This window comes from Amia ocellicauda, chromosome 3, assembly GCF_036373705.1.
Source record: "Amia ocellicauda isolate fAmiCal2 chromosome 3, fAmiCal2.hap1, whole genome shotgun sequence".
NCBI classification, from domain to species: domain Eukaryota; kingdom Metazoa; phylum Chordata; class Actinopteri; order Amiiformes; family Amiidae; genus Amia; species Amia ocellicauda.
In genome coordinates, this window is record NC_089852.1 from 30,044,506 (window position 1) to 30,071,756 (window position 27,251).

The following is a 27,251-nucleotide window of genomic DNA, read 5'->3' on the forward strand; positions in this document are numbered from 1 at the left end:
CCTCCGATAGGCGGCGAGGGCGTCAGTCCGCCGTGCGGTCGTGCCCCGTGTGGCTCCGGTGAGTTTGACTGAGGTGCGGAATTGTCCCAAGTCCGGAGAAGCACTTCACTGCGAGACAGCCAGCCAGACAGCCAGCCAGGAGGAGGCGGAGGAGGGGGAGGAGAGGCGGTTCGGCGCATCGGAATAGGTAATATGGTTCATTTTCTCCCCCTTCTTCATATGCATATGATTATTTATATATATATATATATATATAGGAGGCAGACGAATGCTTGTGATTGATCTGTGGGCAGCTCATTGTTCAGGGTGGACACAACAGCACCTCTAATCCCGAAAGTGTCCAATGTGTTGTTCAGTATGAATTGTCATACACAGTGGGCTGTGGGTTTGACAGGCGCTGTGCATGCCTGTATAAGATACTATAAACACACTCGTTTATTACCCACTGTGTATTAAATAGATACATACGAGCACAGAGGCATAAATACATACATAAGGAGAAGGTCGGCGGAGTGCGGCTGTCTGCGGCGCTGGATTCAGACGCGTCTGAGCTGACGTGCGGCTCTTTGTTGGCGTCGGGGGGTTCAGCTCACACACACCGTGCACTGGAGATGTGTGAACACAGCACATGCCATCAGATCCACTGTGTCATCGTCCAGACAGCGGCGACAGGGACATTATACACAACATTGACTGTTTCCCTGCGCTGGTTTGGCTTGACATTTTGCCCGGCGTGGGCCACCCTATCCAGTCTCCAACGTGTGGAGCACCGAGGAAGACCTGCAGCCCTGAGCAGAGCAGGGAACAATACAATACTGTCTGCTGACTTGGAGGGACGCTGGCATTGCTCTGCACGTCTGCTAGCCTACAGTATTGGAATGAATAGCTCTATAGACCTGGCTATACATTCACAAACACATGATCAGCACACACACACACACACACAGTGTTAGGCATACATTGCTAGGTTCTCACAGTGTCGAAAGAAGAATGCCATTTATTGATTCATATATTAAAATGCTCAGCAGCAAACTGCACACTGTGGCCTAGATTTTGAACACAGGCTGTTGTAAATTCTGCGAGTGTCAGGTATTGCGAATGCGCGTGTCCATTTTTGTGTTTGCAACCTTTACAGAAACAAACGGTTACCCAAGATGACTGATTGAACTTGTAGGCTTTTCTGGTTAGTGCGCCAGAAGCAATTACATTTTTACTCCCACTTATGTAATGGTGCTCTCGTTTCAAGCTATACAATCGCACTGATGCCCTTTTTAATAAATAAAAGATTAGTGAGCTGCTACAGAAGGACCCGAGCCATGCAGGCTGAGTCTTTGCTGCCCTTCAAAGGGCTGTGTGAAAGCCAAGCAGCCACCTTTCTTCCCACAGTGCCCCTTGTTTCTGATGTGGTATGCCTCTCTTTTAAAATACTGGCTGTTCATGAGTCCCAGGCTTCTGGGAGATCCTGACAGGAGGGCAGGGTAGGGCAAGGGGGAGGGGACAGTGTGCTGACTATCCGTGCGTCTGTATGGTGGGGGGGCAGCTGTGGCTGGAGGAGGGAGAGTGAGGTTTGACTGGCACTCACTGGTGTATCCGTCATCAGGCAGAGAGGGGCGTTTCACCAGAAACTTCCGGGACTGTGAAGTCATCTCTGCAAACAAATACCAACTTGGGACTCGGCGGATGACAATTATTTTGGACAAAAGAATAAGCTCTCACTGTTGTCAGTGGGGGCTTGCTGCAGTGGTGCCTGACTGTGCGATGCTGGAGGTCACGCTGGGTCGTGCCACACCGTACACGTCTGACACACGCGTGCTGTTTGTTTATGTTCAGGCTACAGAATGGACGGCATTCCTCTACAGAAGCTGGTGCGTGTGGTCTGGCTGTTTGATCCTGATTGCTGAATGCTTCTCCACTTGTTCAGAGTTTAAATGCAATATAGTAATAACAAAGGAAGACCGAGATGAGGAAAACAAACAAGGAGAAAAAAAAAACCCCAAACACACAAAACAATGACATTAATTGCTCTTTGTTTCCTCCTGGAGAGTTTTGCCTTTGTTGACTTTGACCCTGTGTTTCTGTGACCCTGGGGTCCTCACTGTATCACAGCATTTTAGTACAAGACAAAGAACAAAGGGACAGATCATTCGCTGCCACCCATAAGCACAGCCCTCTACAATAGGGTGTTGTTCTGTGGGAACAAACGCATTGTTGTCTGTGTGTGTCTGTATATGTCTTTCTGTGTGTTTCTGTGTAGGTGTGTCTGTGTCCATGTGTATTTGTCTGTGCATCTGTGTGTGTCTGTGTCCATGTGTGTGCATCCAACCTTTGACTCTGGTTTTCCCTCTCTGGGACTTTGCACTCATTTACACTTATTTGTTACAAGGTGGTGCTTATTGCCAGCATGGCATTTGGACTTTGGAGTCCAGGTGTGTGAGACACACCTGTGATGCCAAGCTCCCCTGGCAGGGCCCAGAGTCCTCCCTGTCACACACAGCACAGAACCCATCTCGGGCCCAGCCCAGCATTGTACCCATAAAGCAAGCAACCTGTGTAGAAAAGCAAACCTGTTTATTCTGAGGTCAAATTAATTAATCTCTGAATGCTCGAAACAGACAGGACCCCGAATGCGTCAAACTACTAGGCAGAGTGATTGTAATCTTTCCCACCGAAAGGAGTTTAAATGCCCCTGTGACAGCGCAGGCAGGAGGATGGCTCAGAGAGAAGTGAGAGCTAATCATTGCTGATCCTGCGCAGCAGCCTGCCCTGGGACTTTGCTCCGCTTTAACGTCTTCATGAGACGCGTGGCCTTGAGGGAGCTGTTGACAGTGATTCCCAGGGAGTGCCAATGAAGATGCAACAGACATTATTATTATTATTATTATTATTATTAATAATATTATCATTATTATGCATTAATTTAGCAAGGTGACTGACGAGGCTTTCAAAAGTTAAGTTCCCCATAAGACTAAGGCTCTGTTCTTGATCACTGATTGGCCCTTTGGCTGACATTCTCCCATGATGCTCTGTGTTCAGAAGTGCCCTCTGGCTGCAGCCCCCTGTCCCCCTCTACTCTGGATTTGGTCCCAGATCCCTGCCCTGGGGTGCCAGAGTGTGTTTAGGAGAGCAGTGCACACCAGCACGTTACATTGCATCATGTTTGGATCAGCTAAAGAAGTTCTTTATATAGATTAATTGTATTTCATTGAGCTGACAGCAGTGGCCCCAGGGAGAGACAGTGGCTTCATATCACTGACGGCTCGGCCTGGTTCAGTGGAGCTGCACGTGCTTCTGGTGTCAGCCTGAGCGTCCCTGGTTGTGTGAGCACTTTTGAAGTAGGTAAGCGTTTTTTTTGTCTTTTCTTTTTTTGGAGAGCTGGAAGGGAAGGGTGGGGTTCCAGAAGTATATTTTCAGCTTTTAGGAGCTGACAGAAGTACTGTCTGCGCGACGGCTTCAGACGGATCTCCAGGGACTCTTCTTTTGTCTTTTGTTCCCATTGCAAAGAGACGGACAGTGTCAGATGTGGTCTCGAATGCCCTACATCAGGATGACTTCAAACCCAGCAGAAGTTCTTTTTCTTTCCTGTTTTACTTTTGCAGCATTCTCTCTTGAGAGACGAGTTTTGGATATCCTGGCTTCTAGACATATCAGATGATGCTGGTCACAGGGTGAGCGCTTCTGTCCTTACAGCTGCTGTGTGTGTGTGTGTGTGTGCTTCATGAGCATGCGGCTACAGTGGCAGCAGGCTAATTTGTCCGTCAGCTGAGCAGCACTCAGAGGGAGAGAGGCTGCATTAAGACTGGTCGATCTCGCCTCGGGGTTGTGCTCCCGGGCACCCAGTGATGAGCTGGGTCTTATCTGGATTGGCAGGGCAATTAGCGACTTCACTGGAAAACATTGGCAGTCAATTTCTCAGTAATCAGTGCCGTTTGGCTCACTTTATAAAGTCGGGAGACCTGGCAGCCTTTGCTAATCACCCTCTCCCTCTGTCTCTTTCCCTCTCTCTTTCCCTCCCTCTCTGTCTCTCTCCCTCTCTCTGAAAATGCAATTTGCCACTCTGTGACAGCATATAATAAATCGGCTAGCTGGGGGAGCGTGTCTCTGTCTGGCTGAGTAGTGCGGGCGGGGGGAGGCGTCCAGCTTGGGAGACGGAGTGAACGTGACCCTGTCTGCTTCCGCGTTTACTGTTGGGAGTGGTGGGGGGTGGGGTAGTGCAGCCGGACGCTCCCGGGTGGTCGCTGCATTCTGGCAGCTCCAGCGCAGGGAAGGCCCTGGGAGCTGTCTGTCCTGCCCAGAGCAGGAGCGCTTTTCGGTTCCTCCTACCTTTATGGTTTACCTGTTCAGTCTGCAGGGGTTCAGGTAAACGGGAGTCCAGCCAGCGGGGGCTGCGTTCTACCCCCTGCCCTGCCCTGCGCAGTGGCTGAGCGCAGTGGCGTGTCATGGTGGCGGAGCTGCGCTGCAGTTCTGTGTCCTGTAATCCTGGATCCCCATGAGATTTAGACTCTCAGCTTCTAATCTGTGGTAATTCTATTAACACACTGAAGGGAGGGCTAATCTTGTCTAACAATGCCAGCATTAGCTGGGACAGACTTAATAAAGGAAATGAGTGTGTCCGTGTGTGTGTATATGTTCTCAGTAAGTATCCCTTCCTTTTAGGACACTGCTCAGGGCAGCCTGGGTGCATGTGAAGGGGGTTTTGCTTTAATTTCATAGATCAGAAGGACGTCTTCTTCTAAACTTGTCTGGGGCCCCAGCCACTCCAGCTGAGCCATGCAGTGTAGCTCAGGGGCCACTGCTTCATCTCCCCTTTGCGCCCCGATTCCTTTCTCCTCCAAACCGTACTGCAGGTCCGGTCCAGTTCAGGTACTCTGAGCTTCACTATATTCAAGAGAATGAGAAGTAAAAGCAGTCACTCATGCCTTCTTCACTTGTCATACATCCTCAAAGGAAATGGCTAAATTACCTCCTGCCCTGATGACTCAGATCAGTTTGTTTGTACGACATCCATGTGAACCTGGGTGACTATTGAAGTGGCAACCCTGATTTTCCATACTGTGTGGGTTCTGCTCAGAGACGGAGACACACTCACTCCTCAGGGCAAGTGTCACTGCAGTGCAGTGTGTGTTTTTGCCTTTTCCTTTTAAGGTGAAACAGGTAAACCATTACTGATGTAGTCACAGCTTGTATGCTCCTACGGTTTAGCAAAAGGCCAGTCAGCCTTGTATGCGTTCATTAATGCACAGCCGCAACCTCCGCCGAGCCCCGCTGCCATGGCGATGCTGCTTCACTTCAGGTGTGCAACGGGAGCCCTGAGATGCTGTGATTCGCTGGTGTGGCACGAGACAGACTCCCCATAAGCAGAAGAGAAGGGAAGAGTTTTACAGAACACAGTTCTGCAGAGAGAGAGGTTTCAGTTCCTCTCCGGATTTTGTTTTGTTTTTCTTGAGTGCTGTTTATGTGCTGTACTGGAACATAAGAACATAAGAAAGTTTACAAACGAGAGGAGGCCATTCGCCCCATGGTGCTCGTTTGGTGTCCATTAATAACTAAGTGATCCAAGGATCCTTTCCAGTCTAAATGTTCCCAAATTTTCAGCTTCTACCACATCGCTGGGGAGTTTGTTCCAGATTGTGACGACTCTCTGTGTGAAGAAGTGTCTCCTGTTTTCTGTCTTGAATGCCTTGAAGTCCAATTTCCATTTGTGTACTAGTGAACTGCAGCTGGCTGTGTCTCACGGTGCGTTGCATGGTGACGGGGAGACACCCAGGAGTCGCTTCAGTGCGTGCTGTGCCTCGCAGATGGGAACATCCTGAGCATGGAGGGCCACAGGGAGACTCGCAGGGGCCAACTTCCCAGGCAGGCCTGGATGGTTTCTAGGTTTCAGCCCTATTCAGGGGCTGCCTGGCCAAACATATCCATGAACAGCCCCCTAAAAACAGCAAGAAGAACAAAAATAATCTTTAAAGCACAATCGCACATGCTCCGCCCCCCTGCTCTCGTTCGCTGTTTATGTTGTCTAGGAATATCTTAGGCATGAAAAAGCTGGGAAACGCTACTGTACTGTAATGTGCTGTACTGTGTTTTGTGGTTTCTGTAACTCAGACAGATGTGTCTGTGCTCCACTGCAGGGCTGCCCCTCAGCATGCTGTGAAGAGGACGCCTCACAGGGAGAGACAGGCGGGGTCACCAGGCTGCTCTGACAGGACAGGACACCGCAGGGGGGGCTCGTCCCAGCGCAGTGAGTTGACCAGGGGGGGCAGATGTCGATGTGGTTGTCTTCTTGTCCAGTTTAGTGTGGCCCGGGCTGTGATAGACCTGGCTGCTGGGTCCCTCTGCCTATTGAGATGATAATAATAATAATAATAATAATAATAATAATAATAATAATAATAATAATAATATATTCAGTATCCCTTTGAAAATGTCAGTCAAAGTGAGGATAATTTACCATTACTGTATTAGATGCATCAAACAAAGCTTGACTTAAACACTTAATAATACATAATAATAGCTCATTTATTGTAGTAATAACAAGTTTATTTTAATAATAGTACATTCATATTGAAAATCTTCAAGAGCTTTGCAGAAAAATTATAACGCAAAGCACAGTTTTAGCAATTTCAGACTCAGACTATTGAATAATATCTGATATGTTCATTTTTTTGTATCTGGTCCACATGGCGTCGGAGTGTGGTCAAAACGCTGGATCACAGCCACGCGGCCTGAGCTGCGGCCGCCCGGGGCACCTCGTGTCTCTGTGCTGTCATGTGTGCGGAAAAGTGCTCCCCATGGATGTTTACTGCAGGATATTTTCACTGAATTCAGGATAATCGTATAATCTCGGTGATTAAAACCCTTTTTTTTTTTCGTGGTTATTTTGTTTGTTTTGTTTATTTTGTTCTTATGTATTTATTTTCCTCGGAAGCAGACGAATCCATGTGCCGCCCCGCAGTGGTTTATTTGCGGCTGTGGGCAGTCTGGTTGGCAGTGGCGGAGCGCTGGCTGGTCCGGCTGTGTCTGCTCCTGCAGTCTTTGTGGGGATAAAGGGTTAATCCCAGTCCAGTTCTGATATCAGATTAACTCTTAGAAAGACAGTAGGTTTAGCAACGTGCTGTGTGGTGTTTTATAACCGCATGCAAGGCTGCAGATTTAGCGGCGACTCTCCTGAGCCTTGGACGCATCTCTGTGTTTGCGGTGCAGTCAGGAGACTACTGCTCCGCACCGCTGCTTTATTATTATCTGCTGTCACTGTGCTGTCCTTCCCTCCTGACGGACAGTCTGGTTGTTATCAATGCTTATTGTTACCCAGCTTATGGATATAAAAGTAAAATATCTTTACCTAATGCAGTGGGATATTTCTCTTGTTTTTTCCATGTCCCCCCCCCACCCCCACTGTCGTCTAACTGGACTGGTCTTGAATCAATCACCATTGCTGAGTTACATAACGTAGATTACTGCCCAAGCTGCTGGCGCCTGCCTTATCCAGAGCAACCCCATTTCTGCCCTGAGCAGCCTGGCTCAGGCAGGGCAGCACGGGGGGCTCCTGTGCGGGAGGCTGACTGCATGGGAGGGGCTGTGGCTCAGCCGTCCTTTGGTAGCAGAGCTGCTGGGTTCACACACCTGTGTAGAGCAGGGCTGCACAAGACCGCTCCTCCAGGTGTCTGTCTCAGGGCCTTTCTGCTTTCTGTTCCACCTCAGCTCTTCACCAATGGTTTACACTGAATGTTTCTTGCTACACTGGGCCTTGCATTTGCAAATACTTTAAAGATTGTCTTCACCCGAGTTCATCCATCACAGAGCTCTACGAGCCTTGGGTCATGTTTGTGTCTCTGATGCACTAGCTCTTGCCGTGCTCCCCGGCTCTAGAACCCCTGTAGTGTTGGCATTCGAAACATCTGGAGACCGTTGGTGGAGTGCAGACAGGGCACAGCCCGGCGGGCCCTTTAGAAGGGGGTGTGCTGTTACTCTTGCCGGCACCGTGCCTCCCCCACGGCCCGGCAGCAAGCAGTGGTCACACAGGGCAGCAGTTTCATCCCAGCAGGTCGAGTGGTTAGACTCCCAGTTAAGCTTCTTTCCCCTGTGTCCTTTGTGTGACTCCAGCTGCTTATGCCAGCTGCCCATTGCCCAGTTAGAGTGCAGCCCTGCAGGAGTGGGAGGGGACACTGTGAGGGGACAGGGACTGGCGTGTCCAGGGGCTGGCGTGTCCAGAGACTGGCTCTGTGGCGACCCTGTGCGGCGGTGCTTGCTCTGTGGTTCTGTTCCAGTGGGTAACAGTGAGCAGTTTGGACGACCCTCATGATAAAATGTGCACGATTCAATGCAGGGAATTAAGAGCGATTATGTTGCTTTTGGCAGGCGGGTGTATCGGCGCAGGGCTGTCAGCCCGGATTATGAGCGTTGCCTGGCTCCCATCTCTCCCCGTGGGCCCCGCGTTAGTGAGTCACACCAGCATCGGCACAGTCCTGCCAGTTCTTCTCTGGAAGTGTGCCTCCTCTCCTACCTTAGCGAATTAGCTGGATTAGTACAACTGTGATTGTAAATCGCTGGGGACTTGTCTCTCTAGCTATCTGGGTCAGGCTTCTACCGAGTGGAGTTATTCATTTTTTAATTAGTTCGTTAAGGAGACGTTAAAAAAGAGAGCGCTCCACTGGTGGCTGAGACTGAGATTAGATGGCCTGGCATCGCACAGGGAGTTACACCAGGCAGCCATGCAGGCTGCGCCCCCTGGCCTCTCTCTGAGGGAGGGGCATATTAACCAGTGACCTCCACGGGGCCACTCTGGGGCGAGGGGTCTGGTTTTCAGCATTAGCACAAACACACACACACACAACTGTGGTCTGCAGGTCTCTGACACGGATGCACCGATCAACCCAGGGCTCGGTGCTAATCCATGCTGAGAGACTTTCTGGCATGAGATGAACAGATCCCAACACATGCGCTCGGTCCGGACTGAGTGGGCAGCAGGTGGTGATGGACTGCTAAGGTTGGTCATCCTGTCTATTTGATAATGATCCCAATGGGCAGGCCCAGATCGGCACACCTGTGGAGTTTGTTCCAGTCCAGCGCAACTCTGTGAGGAAGGGTCTCCAGCTCCGAGCCCTATCATGTCCTTGAGTCCCGTTTCGCCTGTGGATGGGCCCGGTCGATACCCTGTATGACTCTGAAACCCAGCTCATGACGTGGTCTGCTCTGCCCTCGGCTGGAAGGAGGCCGAACCCTGAGCCTGTGTGCACTCGGTGCTCTCCATGTGAGATTTAAGAAAAGATTAAACTAAGTGCTTCACCCCCCTCCTTCTGAAAAAAGCCTTTAATTGCAATCAGATGTTATGAGCAATTGAACAGCACATCAGCAGGGGGGTCGGCACTTTTTATCCCAGGAGGGGAGAAGGGCTCTTTTGCATGGCGCTTGGAGATGGCACAGCTCTCACGGGCTCCGGTCTGTGAGCTGAAATCATTGAAGAGCATAATGAGGAAACACAAAATTGAGTTGGGAATTACCGCCGTGCTGGGGCCCAGGAGTGCGCAGGTATGTGTGCCGAAATGGCGTTTCCTGCACTGAGGCTATAGTCCAGCCGTGACAGTCTTGCACTGTAGCTGTAATTCACCCGTCTTGCTGCTCTATAACATGCGTTTATTGTGTTTGCAGTGATTTAGTGGTACAGTATAGCACCTGTCGTCTGTCCTGTAGGTTGTCCAGAAGTGGTGCTCACTATCTGGACTTTCCTGTCCTTGTAGTGCAGCATTGGTGGTCTGTAATGTACTGTTTTACAGTGGGAGTTTAGCAGGAATATCACCTGGCCTGCAACACCCTGTAACTGTGGCAGAAAAGCACTGCAGGATCACTGGCCAGGAAGGGATGACGGAGGCTGGGTAGCCCGTGGCAACAGTCTCTGCATTGTTGAATGGCCTACTTTCACTTCCTCTCCTTCAAGAGCCTGCTGCAGGTGCCGCGGTCAAGATCTGGAAGCCTCTGAGGAGCTGTGGAGAGCTGTGTAGGTGTTTCTATAATTGTGACAGCCTGTGTGTGTGTGAGTGTGCCTGTCTTAGTGTGGCAGGACAGTGTGTACCCGCAGCACAGCGCTGCTCAGGTCATGGTAATATCCTGGAGGCTCGTTGTTATCGGGGAGAGCAGAGTAGGAGGAATGCGTTGATCATAATCAGCCTCTCGTATTGATTTTGTCCTCAGTCTCTTCCACAGGCTTTCTCTGCAGGCCGTATTCCCCTTAAAAAAATCTGTAACTTTCAGGGTCTTTATACGGCCTCCCAACACCCCTCCCACAGAGAGACACACACACACACACACACACACATTGTATCTCAGCAGTGGTCGTTCTGGATTGTGTGTGAGTGTTTGTACGTCCGCACTTGCCTCCCACCCTGTGTGTGTCTCTGTGCTCAGTGCTGGAGTCTCGTTATTATAGCAGAGAGGCGGCAGCGGCTCCAGATGGAAAATTAATTTCCTAAAATGACAGACTGAGAGATGTGTTTTAAAGCTGGGGATAGATGCTCCCAGGGGAGCAACAATGTACCCCTGCTGTAAGTGATGATTATGAAAGCGAAACATTAGGATTTGTGCCTCAGTGAAAGCCCTGAAACTCTCGGCGCAGGCAGAGGAGGGGGAGGGGGGCTTTGCTGTGCACAGATTTATTTTAAGCCCTCATGCACATATATTTGCATTTGGTGTCTCCGGATTGGTGCTCACCCCTTGTGCTATAGTCTTCTCAGAGCTGTGCTAATAAAATCACATACAGCTGTTTAAAGAGCCTCTGACAACAGCACAGACCCCAGCGCATCTCTCCCTCCCTCCCCTGCTCACAATGAGGCAGCCCCTGGCTGAGAGCTCGAGCAGGGCCGCATGGCTCCAGAGCGCCCCGTGTCAACAGAGGCTGGCAGTTGTGTACTGCTATAAATAGAGCAGGACTCTTGTTTGTGCACCTGTTCTCCAGCTCTGAGACCACTGAGGAAGGTGATTGAAGCTTCAGAGCTGTGCGCCACTGGGCCCAAGGAGACTCAACACTCAGCAAAATTATAGCACTGCTCTGTGGTGCCAGGGGGGGGGGATTCATGACCCACATAGCGCGATTAAGAAAATTAACACAGCACGTCTGTGTAACGGCTTAGTCCACCCCTTTGACTGTGACTGTCACTGGATAGCTGACATGTAGGAAATGAGAATGCGTCAGTGTATCTGTCCAGAGTTTACACGGGAACAGAAGGTACAAATTTGGTTCTGTTTCACTGGTCAGGCCCATGGTTTTTGTTCATATTCATGTCTGTTTTCGGTGCAGTACAGTAGATTGTGCTGGTACTCTGTTATGAGTTCATGATTGTCCTCTGGCCATAGTGATTGGATCCCAGGGTATAAAATAGGACTGTCCCTGCTGCTGGGGTGCAAGTCTCAAGGAGAGATGGAGAGACACATGTTCCTTTTCCTCAGTGCACCCACTGTTGGAAAGTATAGACCACCGCATAGTCGCGGACAGCAGGGTCTGGATGGCACATCTCCTCTGAGGGGCAGAGCTCAGGAGCAGTGATTCTGGGTAGCGCACAGTAACTCTAAACCCCCTGCTGCTCCTAGGCCCTGGTTGTTGGGTGTGGGCCCCAGTGGGCCTCATTTACATGCCAGCTTACATTCCCCTGTTCCTGCATCCAGTCCATGTAACGTTTTCTGTGATTGTTGAAGCCCTGGGTGTACAAACGTAAACACCATTCGTAGCAGGGTAATTATACATGTAAAACTGCACCGCGGGTGGGCGAGCAGCCTGCGTGTCGGAGAGAGAGGCAGCAGGCCGCAGACAGGCAGGCAGCCCTCGTTCCGCTCCTAATGCGAGGGCCTCTGATGGTGCCGCAAAACCCCAGAGGAGCGCTGAGGGGGGTGAGTGGTTCAGCACAGGACTGGGCTGTGGGTCAGGGTTCGGGGGCTGTTAGACTGACGATGGATCCAATTTGTGTCCAGCCCGAAGGGGTCCCGAGCGGGGCCGGCCCAGTGGAGTGTGCCCTCTCTGTCCCCCTCCCCGGCTGAGCGGAGCACAGATGAGCGCTGGGATGCAGGCGGCAGCTCGCGGGAAAGCAGAATGGAATGAAAAATGTATTATGTAATTACATCTCCGCTACCTGGCATTAATTTTAATGGGGTAGGCGAAAAGTATATTATGGCTGAAGTACGTGTGGGTCTGAAGTTCAGGATTTAATAGTGCGGGGAGCGTATGTATTATTTACCGATCCGCCGAGCGCACAGCACAATCAATGGAGCAATTCAGCTGTTTTGTTTTTTTTCCCCTCTCTTCTGCACTTCCACCACAAACTATACAATCTGTTCAGAGTTGTCAGTGTGGGCTTGTGAGATGAACTCCTCAATGGAGTTTCTTTTTATTTTTTATTTTTTACAATGTTCCTGTGAAATGGGATGTTTGTGGCCTCAGGCTGTGGCTTGTGCTGAAATCATGTTAGCGTTTCTAATTTTCCCTCCTCGTTAAACAGGTCAGTGTTTCCTCCGGCTCACAGTTTCTGTGCTGCACACTGCGAGGCTCTCTTACGAATAAAGCAAAGATGGGCTCTGTGTGGAGATGCCTCTGAATAGAAGGCAGGGCAGAGCAAAGGCAGAGCTGTGGCTCTGGGTTTCAGTACCAAAGTGTGTGCTGTCAGTGTGTGTCAGAGCAGACCAGGCAGGCAGAGGGGAAGGGGGCGCAGTGATTCAAGGTTTTATCACCCGAGGCCAGCAGGAGCTGCCTATCCTCCTCTGGCTCATTTTATTAGAGCCATATTTTATTATGTATATAATCTTTTGTCCTTCTTTGTTTGGTTTAATACTGTGTATGATTACAGGGCTATAAACCTGGCACCTGCTGCTGTCACCACCTCCACCAGCCTCCCAGAGACAGAGCAGGGCCTCACGTTCTGACCTTTCTGACATCACTGACCATTCCAGAACTGAAATAGATTGGGAGGTTTTCTCTAGCTTTGCCCTATAAAGGGTGTTTTAAATTATGAATACACAAACTCTGTCTTGTGTCATAAAATGCAGGCAGGTTACAAACAAGGAAAAAATTAAGAATAATGGGAATTCACCCCTAAGATGAGGAGAAAGCAGCAGCTCAGAGCACTGGGACAGCTGTGTGTGCTGCAGGGACGGTGCAGCCCTCAGGGCAGACCTCTGTGTGTGATGGGCGGTTCAGGGCATCAAGTTCTCCTGCTCTGCTCTCACCGCACTGTGTGACCTGTAACCTTAATCGGACATTTTGACGTGCGTGAAAATAACCAGATTGATAAGGTCGGGGAACAGAGCAGTCAAATGTTAGCTTCTCACCCCCCCCATCCTCCTCCTCTTCCCTCAGGTGTTTCCTTACACTAACTTACAGGCGTTTCCTGACTGCACAGAACAGCTTGACTGTAAAGTGGGAAATCCTTCCAGATGTTGCAGCTGTGCGAAGGACCTGTTTCCCCAGGTCTGCAGCCTTTCCTCTGTAGGCGTCTCCGAGCTCCCTGACAGACTTCCCTTTGCTGCTTTTCTCCTCCCTTCAGTTTGCAGGGAAAAGCGGCTGTCTGCGTGTGTGCACGTGTGTGTTTTGTGTCTCTGGGCTGTATGTTAGTGTGCGGGGGCTGTTCGGCTGTGTGTGCGTTTGTGTTTGCGGAGGTTCAGTGCTACGAAGGTGCAGCATCAAGAGAATAGCGCAGAGGTTTGTGTCAGTTATTCAGTCACACTTAGAGACCACAGACAGAGAGAGCCACGATCAGAGCCCTGGAGCCGGGCAGCATCACAGTGCGGGATTGTTGTGCCCTACCAGACTGGCACCATCCACAGGTGTGCCCCTGTAGTGCCTCTGGGCTGGATTCAGCGCCTCACTCAGCAGCTCTTTCAGGTGCTGAGGGCGTTCCTCCTCTCTGGGGGACTGTGCGACAGTGTGGGGCCGATGCGAGTGGAGATCAGAGATGCCGCTGATCTGGGTGCTGGCAGACCTGCGGAGAGCTGAGTGCCAAGCTGGTATCAGAGCCCTGGTACTGGCTATGATTGTCCTATGCCATCTTGCGCGGGTCATAACAGGGACATCTCATTTACCTCCTCTGATCCACCTCTCACATTCAAATTCATATTCAAAATTAGCTTTATTGGCATGACAAGTTCACACAAGTGTTGCCAAAGCTTTTACAGATAGGAGAGAGGTAGATCTTCACTTTCTCCTTCCTCTGCCCTTCCTTTCCCTTCTCTCTCTCCTCTATTTTCTCTTTCCTCTATCTTCTTGCTCCCCTCTTTCTTCTCTGTTATCTCTTCTCTCTTTCCCTTTCCTCCCCCAACTCTTTCCCTCTCCCACTGCAGTAGAGCTGTAAGGGAAAAGCCTGAGAGAGAGGAGAGGGGAGAGGAGGAAAGAGAGACAGAGAGAGAGAAAATAGAGAGAATAGGGAAGCGGGAGAGAGGAAGCTGTAACCTGATGTCTTCCTCAGCCCGATTGAGATACAAGCTGTGAGGAGAGGCAGGAGGCTGGGTTGCTTTTTTATTTTTTATTTTATTTGTGTTTTTTCCCCTCTGCCCGTCAAAACAAGCCAGTCGCCCCTCCTCGCTGCCCCACTATCGACCTCCTCTCAGACGTGCCTTGGGCAGACGGGCATGCATTGCAGAAGGAGGAGCTGCTGTTATTCCTGGATCAATGTTTACCTACTGATGCGCCTGCCTCCGTTAGTCAAGACATCTCATATCACCTCCTCCCCCCCCTCCGCTGTACAGGAGACAGTAAATTCCTATTTTTAATCCCAGCTGAGTGTGAGGTGTGTGTGAGCTCTGCGCTCGGGAGGTTTTTCCTGCAGCCAGAGAGAGTGATGTTGAGAGACACACCGGTTACCTTGGCAACCTGCCTAACAATGGAGCGGTTGTCAGGGCCGTGTCTGCGCAGGAGGCGTTGCACATCTTCTCCGCTCCGCTCTGGTCCGGCTCCTTTTTCTGTCTTCATTCCTTGTCTTGCTGGTCCCTCCATTGCAATAGCACTGTGAACTTCACACAAGTAAAAATACATTTTATCATATAATTTGACGAGTGTCGTGTTTATGGAGAGAGACAATTCGGTACACCAGTCTTGGAGACACAGTCCAGTACAGCAGGGTCTTCAGCCCTGGTCCTGGAGAGGCAGTCCATCAAACCAAGTGCAGATGGCATAGCTGTTCAAAATAACGTTCAGTTATGATCAGTAATTTAAAAACAAACATATTAAAATCTCCCTGCAGTCAGATCAACCATCCCCCCAAGAATAAAGTGCTGAAACAGTAGAGCCATTAATTCAATGTATTTATTTACCCCATTTAGCAGGAAGTGTTCTGCAACCACTCTCATGCAAAAAGAGATATATTTGTATTGACTGGGGCTTTCCAGGCCTGTCACCTGACTGCAGAGACTCCACACACACACACACACACACACACACTGAAGAGGGCCCTGTTTTGCCCGCTGCAAAACTGTAAATCTCTGTAAAACTAAATGAACAAAGGTGAAAAAAGAATCTGGGCAGACGGCAGAGTGGAAGTGGGGGGGAAGCCTGTCCCCAGTGCCGTGCTCTGCCTGGCGGCTGCCCATCCAGCAGCGCTCAGCGGTGCCGCCTGTCTGGTATCGATCTGAGATTATATTGTGTTGCGGCCGCTTTGTGGCGTGCAGTCTGATGAAGAGTCCCAGCGAGAGGGTTAGAGTTACTGAACAGTGCTGAGCAGAGCTCTCCTCACTGCAGCTCTAATCACACACACACACACACACACACACACACACACACACACACACACACACACACACACACACACACACACACACACACACACAAGACTCTGCTGCTGGGGGGGCTCTTCCCATTCACTGTGCCGGTCCTGACAGAATGTACAGCACATGACAGTCCCTCACTGGTGGTTGTTAAGGGCAGTATCGATATGATGTGTAAGACAAAACAATGCCTTCTCTGAGCAGCTCTTACTTTTTAATTACCTGTCAGTCTGACAGCTTGTACACCTATTTGCTCATCCGTCTATCCATCCACTCACCTGCAGGCTGAGAGAGAGGCATCCCCATCGCACCTCCAGCGCAGCCAGGCTGTGTTGATCAGGAACGATGCCTGTTTAAAAGGCACTTAATTAACAGCTAATACACATTGTTTAATTGGGAGGCCGCTGATGGTGCCGGGTCTGTCCTCCTCAGGAGGCCCCCGTTGAGGTCCAGCTGCAGCCACCTGCTCGGCCTCTCTGTCCTGGTGTCAGAGCACAGTATGTCCAGTGCAGTCCTTTCCACGCCGCTACTGTCTACTGTCGTTTGTTTATTTTACCTGATATTTCGCTTTTCATTTTCCTTGTTCCCTCAAAGGCAGGAACTCACTCTGCCTGTGTTTCCCCCGTGTCCATCTGTCCCCACCTTCTCCTCCAGCTCTGTGTGCATCTGTCCCCGCCTGCTGCTACAGCTCTGTGTCTTTCTGTCCCCACTTGCTCCTCCAGCTCTGTATCCGTCTGTTCCCATCCGCTCCTCCAGCTCTGTGTGTGTCTGTCCCCGCCTGCTCTTCCAGCTCTGTATCCGTCTGTTCCCGTCCGTTCCTCCAGCTCTGTGCTGATGTGTGTTTCTCGCTCTCTTTCCAGGACTATGAGGCAGTCGGCCCCAGCAAGAGGTCTGCTCGGCCCGTTGACAAAAGCAGTGTGAGAGAGAGCGATGGAGGGCCGTGGCCGGGGGGGGCAGTGAGGTGCACTCTCTGGCCGCGGACGAGGAGGAGGAGGAAGAGGAGGAGGAAGAAGAAGGAGAGAGAGGAGGGAGAGGGCAGCGCTGTGCTGGGGCATGATGGGCACTGCCAACGCGGAAGTGGGGTCGGTGGAGCAGGACCCGGCCCTGAACCCTCTGTGCCTGGACTGCGGGCAGCAGCACTGGAGCCGAGAGAACCACCTGTACAACTACCGTCACGAGGTGGACGACGACCTTGTGTGCCACATCTGTCTGCAGCCGCTGGTGCAGCCCCTGGACACGCCCTGCGGACACACCTTCTGCTTCAAGTGCCTGCGCAACTTCCTGCAGGAGAAGGACTTCTGTCCCCTGGACCGCAAGAAGCTGCACTTCAGACTGTGCAGGAAGTCCAGCATCCTGGTGCACAAGCTGCTAGACAAGCTGCCCGTGTCCTGCCCGCTGGCCGCGCCCTCCTGCCCCGATGCCATGCCCCGCTGCGACCTGGAGGCCCACCTCAAACGCAGGTGAGCTCTTTGTGTGTCTCTGAACATCCCTGTGCAGCGGCACATTGCAGAGGTGGCAGCAGGCTGTGTGCGGAGGCAGGGCTGTGTGCGGAGGCTCAAGCAGGGCTGTGTGCGGAGGCAGGGCTGTGTGCGGAGGCTCGAGCAGGGCTGTGTGCGGAGGCTCGTGCAGGGCTGTGTGCGGAGGCAGGGCTGTGTGCGGAGGCTCGTGCAGGGCTGTGTGCGGAGGCAGGGCTGTGTGCGGAGGCTCGTGCAGGGCTGCTCTTATGCAGGTGTGGGTTCAGTAGATCCTTTGAGGCTAAAATCCGTAGCTTGGCCACAGTGCCAGCAGCTGTCAGATGAGTCCAGGGCTGACTTGGTCAGAGGGAGAGTGAGTGGGAGCAGCTTTCTGTGGGTGTATCCTGCCACTCTGCTGGCTCACAGACCTGGCAATGCAGCTAAAGGCACATTTCTCCAGGGAGAACATATTGCTCTGTCACTGCCAGTCAGTCTGCGTTTGATGCCTTTGTGTGGAGCCGTGTGGAGGAGAAAATGTCATTAAGGGGCAGCTTAGTGATCTGTGACTAACGCTGGCGGGAGCCATGAGAGCTGAGGCAGTGGCAACTGGACACATCAGCACAGGTATAGCCTTACAGTACAGGTACAGCCATACAGGGGCACAGGTACAGTAAAGTAGGGGAAAATTGTGTTTGAGGAAGGTAACGCATGAAGTTAGGATTTCTTTATTGTTATTATAATCATCATAAAAATAATAATTAGTATTATTGTTATTATTAGTATAATCTTTATTCTATAATATGCCTATGCCTATGCCTATCCTATGTCAGGATATCCCAAAGCAGGCAGGGAGAGAAGAGGAAGCTTCTGTTTTTTTAAGGGCCTTCACAGGCCGGATGTGCAGAGTGTCAGGAGGGGAGAGGAGAGCCCCCCAGGCCAGTCACATGCTCTCACGCTGGGGGGATTATGCCTGAGCCGTGTGTCTCTGTCATGTGAGGAGGTGCGGGGTGGGGGGGCACTCTGAGTCTCCGTTCTCGGATTCAACATGCTGGGCAACTTCAACTCCAGGAAACTCTTAAATTATTACTTCTGCGAGACGGCGAAGGGGAACCCTGGCCTGTGGTGAGTACCCCACTCGCCGGCCGGCACTGCCCCACCACTCCGAGCTGACTCACTAATGGGCTCTCCCAGGCAATCAGCTCACTCCCTCTGCAATCCCTCCAGCCTGCGCAATGCAGCCCTGTGCCGAACCTGCCAGTGAGTGTGTGAGTGTGAGTGTGAGTGTGAGAAAAGGACAGGGTGAGTGTATGTGTGTGTATGAGTGTGTGTATCAGGAATCACTGTTTTGTATTCTTTCCTTCATAGAGCAGCTTATTAATCTCCAGTCAGCCAGCGCCAGCCAGGGAACGTGTTTGTCTGTTCGCAGCACATAGCTTGATGCCACTTGGCTCCCAGAAGTGTTCTAAAATAAGCAGGAAGGGCAGTGAAGTAGGTACTGCAGCAGTGCGGTCAGTGTGCTGTTGTGTGGTCAGTGTGCTGTGGTGCGGTCAGTGTGCTCAGCGATGGTCCGGTCTCTCTGCCCTGCAGGTGTCCAGGGGCTCTGAGCCACCAGGCTGGGCTGGAGCGGCGACGCTCTGGCAAGCAGCAGGCAGGTGAGGGGGGTTGCGAGGCAGGGGGTATGCTGACCGACCCCCCTGAAGGCAAGCAGCTACCGGAGCTGGAGAGTGGGGGAGAGTCGCCACCCGGGTGCAGCTCCCATGGCACTACCGACCCCATGTGGACCGACGAACATGGACTGGACAACCCCGCCTTCGAGGAGAGCACTGAGGAGGACAGTGAGTACAGCCCTGACTCTGTATGTCGGTGTGTGTCTGTGTTTTTCTCTCTCTCTCTCTCTCTGCATGTCTGTCTGTTTTACTAACATGGTTCCTCACAAAACGATGTATTTCTGTCTGTCCATCTGTCCTTCAGGGTTTGCATCCATCTCTCAACTTTTGCACCTGTCCATTCGCCGTCTGTCTGTCCCTAGCCGTTGTTCCCAACGGTGTTTCCCTCGGGCGGTGCTTTGATTTGTCATTGTTTTGTAATTCTGAGTTCTCAGCCCCGGCCTGGTCACTCTAATCCTGCTGAACACAGATTAATCTCCAGGAGCTTCCACAGCCAGAGAGAATAGCTATGCATGTGTGTGTACATGCGTGTGTACGTTCATGAATGTGTATGTACAGGTAGTGGAGAAAAATGAGGGACACCAAGTATACTGAAAGCAAGGCCTGGGTGACTTTGAAAAAGGGGTGATGGTTGGGGCACGTTTGGTTCAACTTGCTGATGTATCATGAGCAACAGTGTCTAAGGTGTTGGAACTCCAAGGGCTAGACAGGGAGCAGCCAGTGTCATCAGAATTGGCACCCTACAGTCAGGCTGCAGGGGACAAACCACTCCTCACATCTGTCTATGCACGTCTGCAAGGCCAGTGGCACAAACAGCAAATCCCATGGAGTACTGAGCAATGGAGAAATGCGATACAGTCAGATGAATGATCCTTTCCCATGTTCTCGACAAACGGACGAGCTCCTGAAGAGCTCCACAGAACTGAGTGCTTGGTTCCAACAGTGAAAGGGTTCTGGTGGCTCCATAATGCAGTGGTGCAGTGTTCTGGCCTGGTTTGGGTGCAATTATACCCGTAGAAGGTCAATGCTAATGGTGCTGTGTGATCACCTTCACCCCATGTGGTAGCATGTCTTTCCTGCTGGGAGGCATGTCTTCCAGGATTGCCCAGTGGTTTGATGAGCATGACACTGAGGTTATCCATATGTCATAGCCTTCTCAGTCACCAGATCTGAACCCAGTCGAGCATCTGGGATATTCTGGAATGACCCACCGTTTTTCCTCTTCTGTCCCCCAGGCATGAGCTGATTGACTTGCTCATGGGGTTTGGTTTGATGTACGTTTTCTCTGGGTCCAGAATAAGTGGAGTGGGGACTGACCTCTGTCCTGTGTGTGCTGTTGTCAGGTGTACACGGTCTGGACTGCTATCCGACGCGCACCAAGCGGCCCCTCAGCCACCCCTGCCTCCACCTGCAGCGCACCAGCAGCACGGGCTCCGCGGGCTGGGACTGCCCCCACGACAGCCCGCCCCTGTCCGCAGAGGAGGGTACGGTACTGCGTGTACCCCTGTGTCTCGGTGTGTACCTCTGTGTGTACCCCTGTGTCCCTGTCCGTCCCTCTGTGTCTCTGTCTCCACCTTGGTGTCCTCTGCTGTCCTGTGGCCCTGTGTGACAGTCTGTTTGCCCCCTGACTCTCAGGCTGCCCCAAGCCGCCCAGCCTGCCAGAGGGGGAGATTACCTCCATACACATCCAGCGCTGCAACCCGTACATGGAGCTTGGGGTCAGCATTGTCGGCGGTAACGAGACGCCACTCATCAACGTGGTGATCCAGGAAGTGTACCGTGACGGCATCATCGCCCGCGATGGCCGCCTGCTGGCCGGGGACCAGATACTGCAGGTGCTGGAGCCTGTCTGTCCTTGTGCGTCTTCCCGTATGTCTCCTTCTCTCTGTCCCTGTTTCTCCCCGCGGTGCTGACCGAGCGTGTGTCTGTCTCACTTGGGCAGGTGAACAACATGGACATCAGCAACGTGCCTCACAACTTTGCCCGCACAACCCTGTGCCAGCCCTGCTCCACGCTGCAGCTCACAGTGCTTCGTGAACGCCGCTTCCCTGGCCGCGCCAGTGCTGCAGGGGGTGTTGGTGGAGGGGCTGGGACAGGGGCGTCGGCGGCGGGGGGCACAGAGGGCAGCGGGTCCCCGCGGGACGACAGCCTGCACGTCACACTGCATAAGCGTGATTCGGCCGAGCAGCTGGGCATCAAGCTGGTGCGGCGTACAGACGAGCCGGGTGTGTTCGTGCTGGACCTGCTGGAGGGCGGGCTGGCAGCGCAGGACGGGAGACTGTGCAGCAACGACCGCCTGCTGGGCATCAATGGCCACGACCTGCGGCACGGCACGCCAGAGCTCGCCGCCCAGATCATACAGGTACACCCCCGCCGGTCAGCACGGCCACAGCCCATTGTCACGATGGTAAGGAAATGTTTGTACGGTATGGAGTATGGTGTTGATATGAGTATGGTTCCATGCAGGACACAGACGCCGTGCAGACGAATGAGAGCAAACAAGCTGTGGGATTACACTGTGTGTCTGTTTCTCATTGCTGTCCTCCCTGTCCCCCCCACCCCTATGTGTCTGTGACAGGCCAGTGGGGAGCGAGTGCACCTGGTGATCTGCAGACCCAGCAAACAGCTGCCCCCCCTGCCCAGCGCCAGCACGGTCCGAGAGACGGGGTGCCACGCCAGCACCCACCCGCACCCCCACCACCCACCCCCCGCACCAGTGGCCACACAGCACCAAAGCCCAGCGACCACACAGCACCACAGCCGGCCTGGCACTCACCGGGTGAGCCATTGCGTCTCTGCCCAGAGAGAGAGACTGATGGAGAGAGAGAGAGAGAGAGAGACAGAGAGACAGACAGTTAAACCACAGAGCAACGCTAATTGAAAGCAGGTCTTCTCGATTGAGGACTTCATTGTGTTTTGACAGAACGATGCACAAAGGAACCTTCTCTCACCCCTCTTCCCCCAGGACCTGTCTCAGTGCGTGACCTGCCAGGAGAAACAGATCAGCGTGAAGAAGGAGCCCCACGAGTCCCTGGGCATGACAGTGGCGGGTGGCCGGGGCAGCAAGAGCGGGGAGCTGCCCATCTTCGTCACGAGCGTCCAGCCTCACGGATGCCTGTCCAGGGACGGACGGATCAAGCGTGGTAAGAGGCCAAGCGGCAGCCTGAGTCCGGCACATCCCCGCCGCCTTCCCACGGTCATCCCTCATGTTGGGGCAGAGGGGAGGAAGAGAGAGAGAGAGAGAGAGAGAGAGAGAGAGAGAGAGAGAGAGAGAGAGAGAGAGAGAGAGAGAGAGAGAGAGAGAGAGAGAGAGAGAGAGAGAGAGAGAGAGAGAGAGAGAGAGAGAGGGACAATAGAGGCCGAGTGTTGTGACAGGCCTCTCTTGTCACCCTGCTGGGAGCTCAAGTGCTGAGTTCATGGTCACAGCAGGGTCGTTCGCAGTGTGAGGCCTTGCACTGCTGCGGTGATGGGCTGCTCTGTGCATTAAGCATGTCTGTATGTCTGTGCTGTGCTCTGTGTAATGAACCCTTTCTGTCTGGCTGTGCTCTGTGTGCAGGAGATGTGCTGCTCAGCATCAATGGCCTGGACCTGACCAGCCTGAGCCACAGTGAGGCAGTGGCCACTCTGAAGGCCAGCGCGGCCGGCTGCTCCGTGCTGCTTCGGGCGCTGGAGGTGCAGACCATCGAGGAGCAGGCCCAGGCTGCGGAGGAGACACCCCCCGCCCCTCCGCCACACAGCGACTACGACGCCAGCTGGTCTCCCTCCTGGGTCATGTGGCTCGGCCTGCCCAGGTACGCCCTTGCCCCACGGGCACGTGTGTAGAGTGTGCTGCAATGTATGTGCCACCACAAGTGCGCTGTGTGTGTGGAGACTGAAAAGGAAGCACATATTGGCAATGTACACAAAAAATGTAATCATTAAAGATCATGTTGCAGGATGTTCTGACTGGGGCAGTGAAGTAAAGCTGGTGCTATTCGTGATGTGAGCATTCATGAGTGACATGTGTAACTGTCTTTCTGAGTCTCTGTGCGTCTCTGTGTGTCACTGTGTGCCTCTGTATGTCTGTGTGGGTTTCTGTGGGTCTCTATGGGTCTCTGTGTCTCACTGTACGTCACTGTGCGTCAGTGTACGTCTCTGTGGGTCTCTATGGGTCTCTGTGTCTCACTGTGCGTCACTGTGGGTCTCTATGGGTCTCTGTGCATCACTGTGCGTCACTGTGCATCACTGTGGGTCTCTCTGTCTCACTGTGCGTCTCTGTGCCCCCCGCAGTTACCTACACAGCTGCCATGAGATCGTGCTGCGCAGGAGCAACCTGGGCAGCTGGGGCTTCAGCATCGTGGGCGGCTACGAGGAGAGCCACGCCAACCAGCCTTTCTTCATCAAGACCATCGTCCTGGGCACGCCCGCCTACTACGATGGCCGCCTCAAGTGAGTGCCAGCCCCGCCCAGTTCCCCGGCTGTGTCCCGTGTATTTATTTTAAATCTGTTTCAGCATGACAACAGTGTAACTTTATTATTTCATCTGTGACGTCTGACACACTTTACTCACTTATTCTCACGTCTCCCTGTTGTTCTTCTGCTCTTTCCCTCCGTGCTGCTGTTTGTGTTCTGTGTGGCAGGTGTGGGGACATGATCGTGGCAGTGAACGGGCTCTCCACGTCGGGCATGAGCCACTCAGCACTGGTGCCCATGCTGAAGGAGCAGAGAAACAAGGTGGCGCTGACCGTGGTGTCTTGGCCTGGGAGTCTGGTGTAGTCGTGGCCCCAGGGAGAGGGGGGGCATGTGGGACCGTCGCTGCGCTGCTGCCTGGAGGGGCTGGTGTAGCAGGCTACACTGAAACACGGCCAGGCAGGCTGGCACCACTGTTCAGCTCTTGTTTTTTTTCTTTTCTGTTTTTTTGTGACTTTGTGGAAAAAGAGAAACATTTAGTTTTTTTGTTTTCAGATTTTGTTTTGGTTTTGTTTGTTTTTCGTTCTCCACCAAATATTTCTTATGAGGTTTTCTGGACACTCCGGGAGGGGGCATGACAGCGTCCTGTACCGGATCTCAGTACCACGCCATCCCTGGCCTTCCTGAGCCCAGCCTAATGGCCCGCCTGAACCTGGCACTGCAGTGCGGGATCGAGCAGCAGAGGCTGGCAGAGGAGCTGTTCTGTGTTGATTGTCGGCCATTGTTGATTAACTCCTGACACCGGGATTCTCTGACTTGCTGTCTCTGAATGTTATTTTCTTGCTGTTGTTCTTGTTGTTGTGGTCGTTTTGCTTTCGTTCGCTCTGTTTGGCTTTGCGTTTTCGGGGAGCGCGGAGATGGCCAGGCACCGGTGTCCTGGTTACACCAGGAGCTCTGCCTCCTACACTCCCCCGCAGCTGGGTGGAGTATTCTCTCCAAAGGCTACTAAAGCAAAATGTTCAGTCCTGAGTGCAGAGCTGGTTCTTCCTCGATCGCTTGCTGCGGCTGGGCAAGACCATCCCTGCGCCAGGCCGGCCCTGAGACAAATGTACTGCGTCTCACTGCACTCACTTTGGCGTAACGCTTCCTGGTAAAGAAAAGCTTCATCTGCATCCAGGAGTAGAACTGGATCTATACACATGGGCCAGGAGCAGAGGGCTTCTGTTCCCACCCTGCCAGTCTTCCCCAGAGCAGCTGTGCTGCCGCAGGCCGGTGCTCCGGGCGCTGCTCTCTGGCAGGGGTGTATTCCAGCACTGTCCATGTTGAACGTTGCAGCTGCGTTACTGCTCATACTTGCCCAGTGACCTCTGACCCCATGCACCCCTGGTGCAGAACAGCGCCTCAAGTTTATTCTTCCGTGCTTTCGGGGGAGACAGCATGAATGGCAGAGCAGGAGGAAGACCAGTCCGCTAGTCTGTCCCTCTGTCTGTCTGTCTGTCTGCCCAGTCTCGCTCACAGGGGACGGACCTTGATTCTGGAAAGAGCTGCTGCTGCTGTTCTGCCAACAACTGCCCTTTTTTTGTACAAGAAGAAGAAAAAAGAGAGAGATGATAGAGATGAAAGCAAAATGTGTTTGTTGAGTTCAGTCTTGGGTTGTCCTCAGTGCCTACTCAGTGCCATGTTTCATACTGCCCCAGTGTGTCCTAGCTAGTAGTGTCTGTGTCTTCAGGGTAGGCTCGGGGGTCCTGTGATGGAGTGGAGGGGTGGTGGAGGCAGAGGAAGAGGAGGCACAATGGTCTGGGAAGCTGCCTCCTAAACTCACCTAATGTAATCTGGGCTTCATTCGGCCCCAGCAGCTCAGTGGCCGGCTGCCCACGCTCCCAGAAGCATTATGTTCCTCGTGCTGTATAACAACAAGCCGCCTCCTAGCTACCCAGCCCCTCCCACATTCCCTGGAGAGCCTACTGTCATTCTCTAAACTCCTAGTTTCATAGGTGTTGGGGTGTTTTTTTTAAGACGGTGGTGTTAAAGATCAGCATACTGCAGGGATCCATTTTCAGCCAAACCCTGTCTGGATCCTCTCTCGGGCTGTGCCAAGACTGAAGGGGGACTTTATCTTTTGATAGTTTCAAGTGATTTAAAAAATGCTGTTTTGAATTCTTCTTTGTCCATCCTGTTTTCTGATCGTCATCCGTAATTAATCATTCTTCCTGTTAGCGGCGTATCAAATCTGGGTGAGGACGGGGTGATGTTTTTCCAGTGTCAATTATGTTCTTGTATTTTTCTGCACTCATGCTGTGTGTCCACCGCATGGCGACCTCTCTCTCCACACATGAGTGAGTGTGTACAGGTGTGTGTGTGTGTGTGTGTGTGTGTGTGTGTGGGGGGGGGGGGGGGAGTGTGCAGGTCCCGTGTTCAGGTCCCGTGTTCAGGTCCACAGGAAAGGAAGAGAACCGCCCTTCCCTCCACTCCACTGGGCTGTTGTTCCTCGGCAGTGAGGAGATCGTGTCCCTTTGTCCTCCAGGCCAGCAGTGTGACAGGGGGCTGGCATTCCAGCTGTGCAGGCAGTAAAGAAGCCATTGTGTGTGGAAATGGACAAGGAAGCCCTTCCTCATGCCAACACAAAAGTTTGTTCTTGTTTTGTTTTTTCCATCCAAATTCCAAAGTCGGACCATTTTGATGCGCATCTCTGATTTCATGTACTTTCTAATGCATTCTCTCTGTATGTGCTGCAGTATGGGGTGTGTAACACCAGAAAGTGTCAAAGTTTGCAATTTTTTATTACAATAAATAAATAAAACTTGATGAAAATCAGAGCCACAGTGTGATTGTAGCATAGGTCTGCATTCCCACATCCTGTTCCTCTGTGTTTTGGTATGAGCTGGACTGAAGCTGCTCATGCTGTTGGGGTGAATTTCAGAAACTGGGTGATCAGAGGTGATCAGAGCGCGAACAGAGAGTGAACAGAGGCAGGGTGAGAGCTTTCAAATCCGTGTTGAGATTTGTGAGATCTCTGTCGTGGGCAGGATTCTCGTTGGGGGTTAGTGTAATCCCGCAGGAGAGCCGTTTGTGATGTGTAAGCCCTGCCTGAAGAGCACGAGTCCCTGTTACACAACCCCGTGTGCAGAAGAGCAGCCAGCTGCCAAGAGGAGGATCTCTGTGACACACCGCCGACCTGCGGCTCTTGCTGGGCCCCTCTGGACAGAGATATGGGGCAGATCCAACCGGACAATTGTCCAGGGCCCAAAACTCTATAGGAGGACGTTATAATACACAATCCTATTTCCTTTTAATTGGTCTGCATGTGAGAACATGCAGAGTTTTGTTCTCTTGCAAGATCTCTATTATTATTATTATGTCTGCTAAACATGAACTCCTGCTACAGTTCTTGCACTACACACACCAAACTTCATACGTTCACCACGAAACCTAGTGTGCCGCTTGTGCTTTTTGAATGATTAATAATTACTGGTTTATAATCATTAGAAAAAACCCAAAATCCCATTGACACAACAGTGGAACCCTCAAAATTCCATTCCTGGCACAGCACATTCTATTGCCAATCTCTGCATTGCTGTGCTGCATCATGATATCCCATTAAAATACTATATTAATATTAATACTTCTACTACTAATAATAATGTAGTATATATTATATGTAATTATTCCGTTTTGAGCAGCTTTTGTATTATGACACTTCATTAAAAACATATAGGCTACATACTTTTGTCCATTCTCTATAAATATCCTTATCCTATAATCTGTACTTATCATTATTTACTACTATTACTAATAACAATACACGCTCCTTAATCTGCTGCTGCTTCTGCTACTTCTTCCCTAATAATATTAAAAAGTAGAAGAGGAAGCAGAAGCTTTGGGGGGTTGTGTGCAGTAATGTGATCAGACTTGTAGTTGTGCCTTACTATGGTAAAAACGTAGAGAAAAGTAGTATGGTGTTGTGTGGTGAATATCAAGTTATCATTTGGTTTACCATGGTACAATTACCATA

General features: G+C 51.9%; 1 protein-coding gene across 2 annotated transcripts; it reads left to right on the top strand.

Annotated features, from left to right (window-relative positions):
- Positions 1–5: 5 nt before the first annotated feature.
- On the top strand, positions 6–26,050 carry lnx2a (ligand of numb-protein X 2a). 2 transcript variants are annotated; one of them, XM_066698973.1, is made up of 12 exons: positions 6–187; positions 6,126–6,235; positions 16,590–17,189; positions 18,771–19,018; positions 20,194–20,364; positions 20,486–20,685; positions 20,793–21,212; positions 21,429–21,629; positions 21,816–21,993; positions 22,407–22,641; positions 23,120–23,278; positions 23,470–26,050. In XM_066698973.1, the coding sequence occupies exons 3-12, from the start codon at positions 16,783–16,785 to the stop codon at positions 23,603–23,605; spliced, it is 2,355 nt and encodes a 784-aa protein (XP_066555070.1). In that variant the 5' UTR covers positions 6–187; positions 6,126–6,235; positions 16,590–16,782; the 3' UTR covers positions 23,606–26,050. The 2 variants fall into 2 exon arrangements, with proteins under 2 accessions (XP_066555070.1, XP_066555072.1); XM_066698975.1 differs by having other exon boundaries at positions 20,194–20,334.
- The last annotated feature ends 1,201 nt before the right edge of the window (positions 26,051–27,251 follow it).

Coding starts and splice junctions, on each gene's coding strand:
- lnx2a (XM_066698973.1), top strand. CDS start 16,783: ATGATGGGCACTGCCAACGCGGAAGTGGGGTCGGTGGAGCAGGACCCG. Junction 17,190..18,770: donor GAGGCCCACCTCAAACGCAG/GTGAGCTCTTTG, acceptor TCTGCCCTGCAG/GTGTCCAGGGGCTCTGAGCC. Junction 20,365..20,485: donor GCGTGTACCCCTGTGTCTCG/GTGTGTACCTCT, acceptor CCTGACTCTCAG/GCTGCCCCAAGCCGCCCAGC.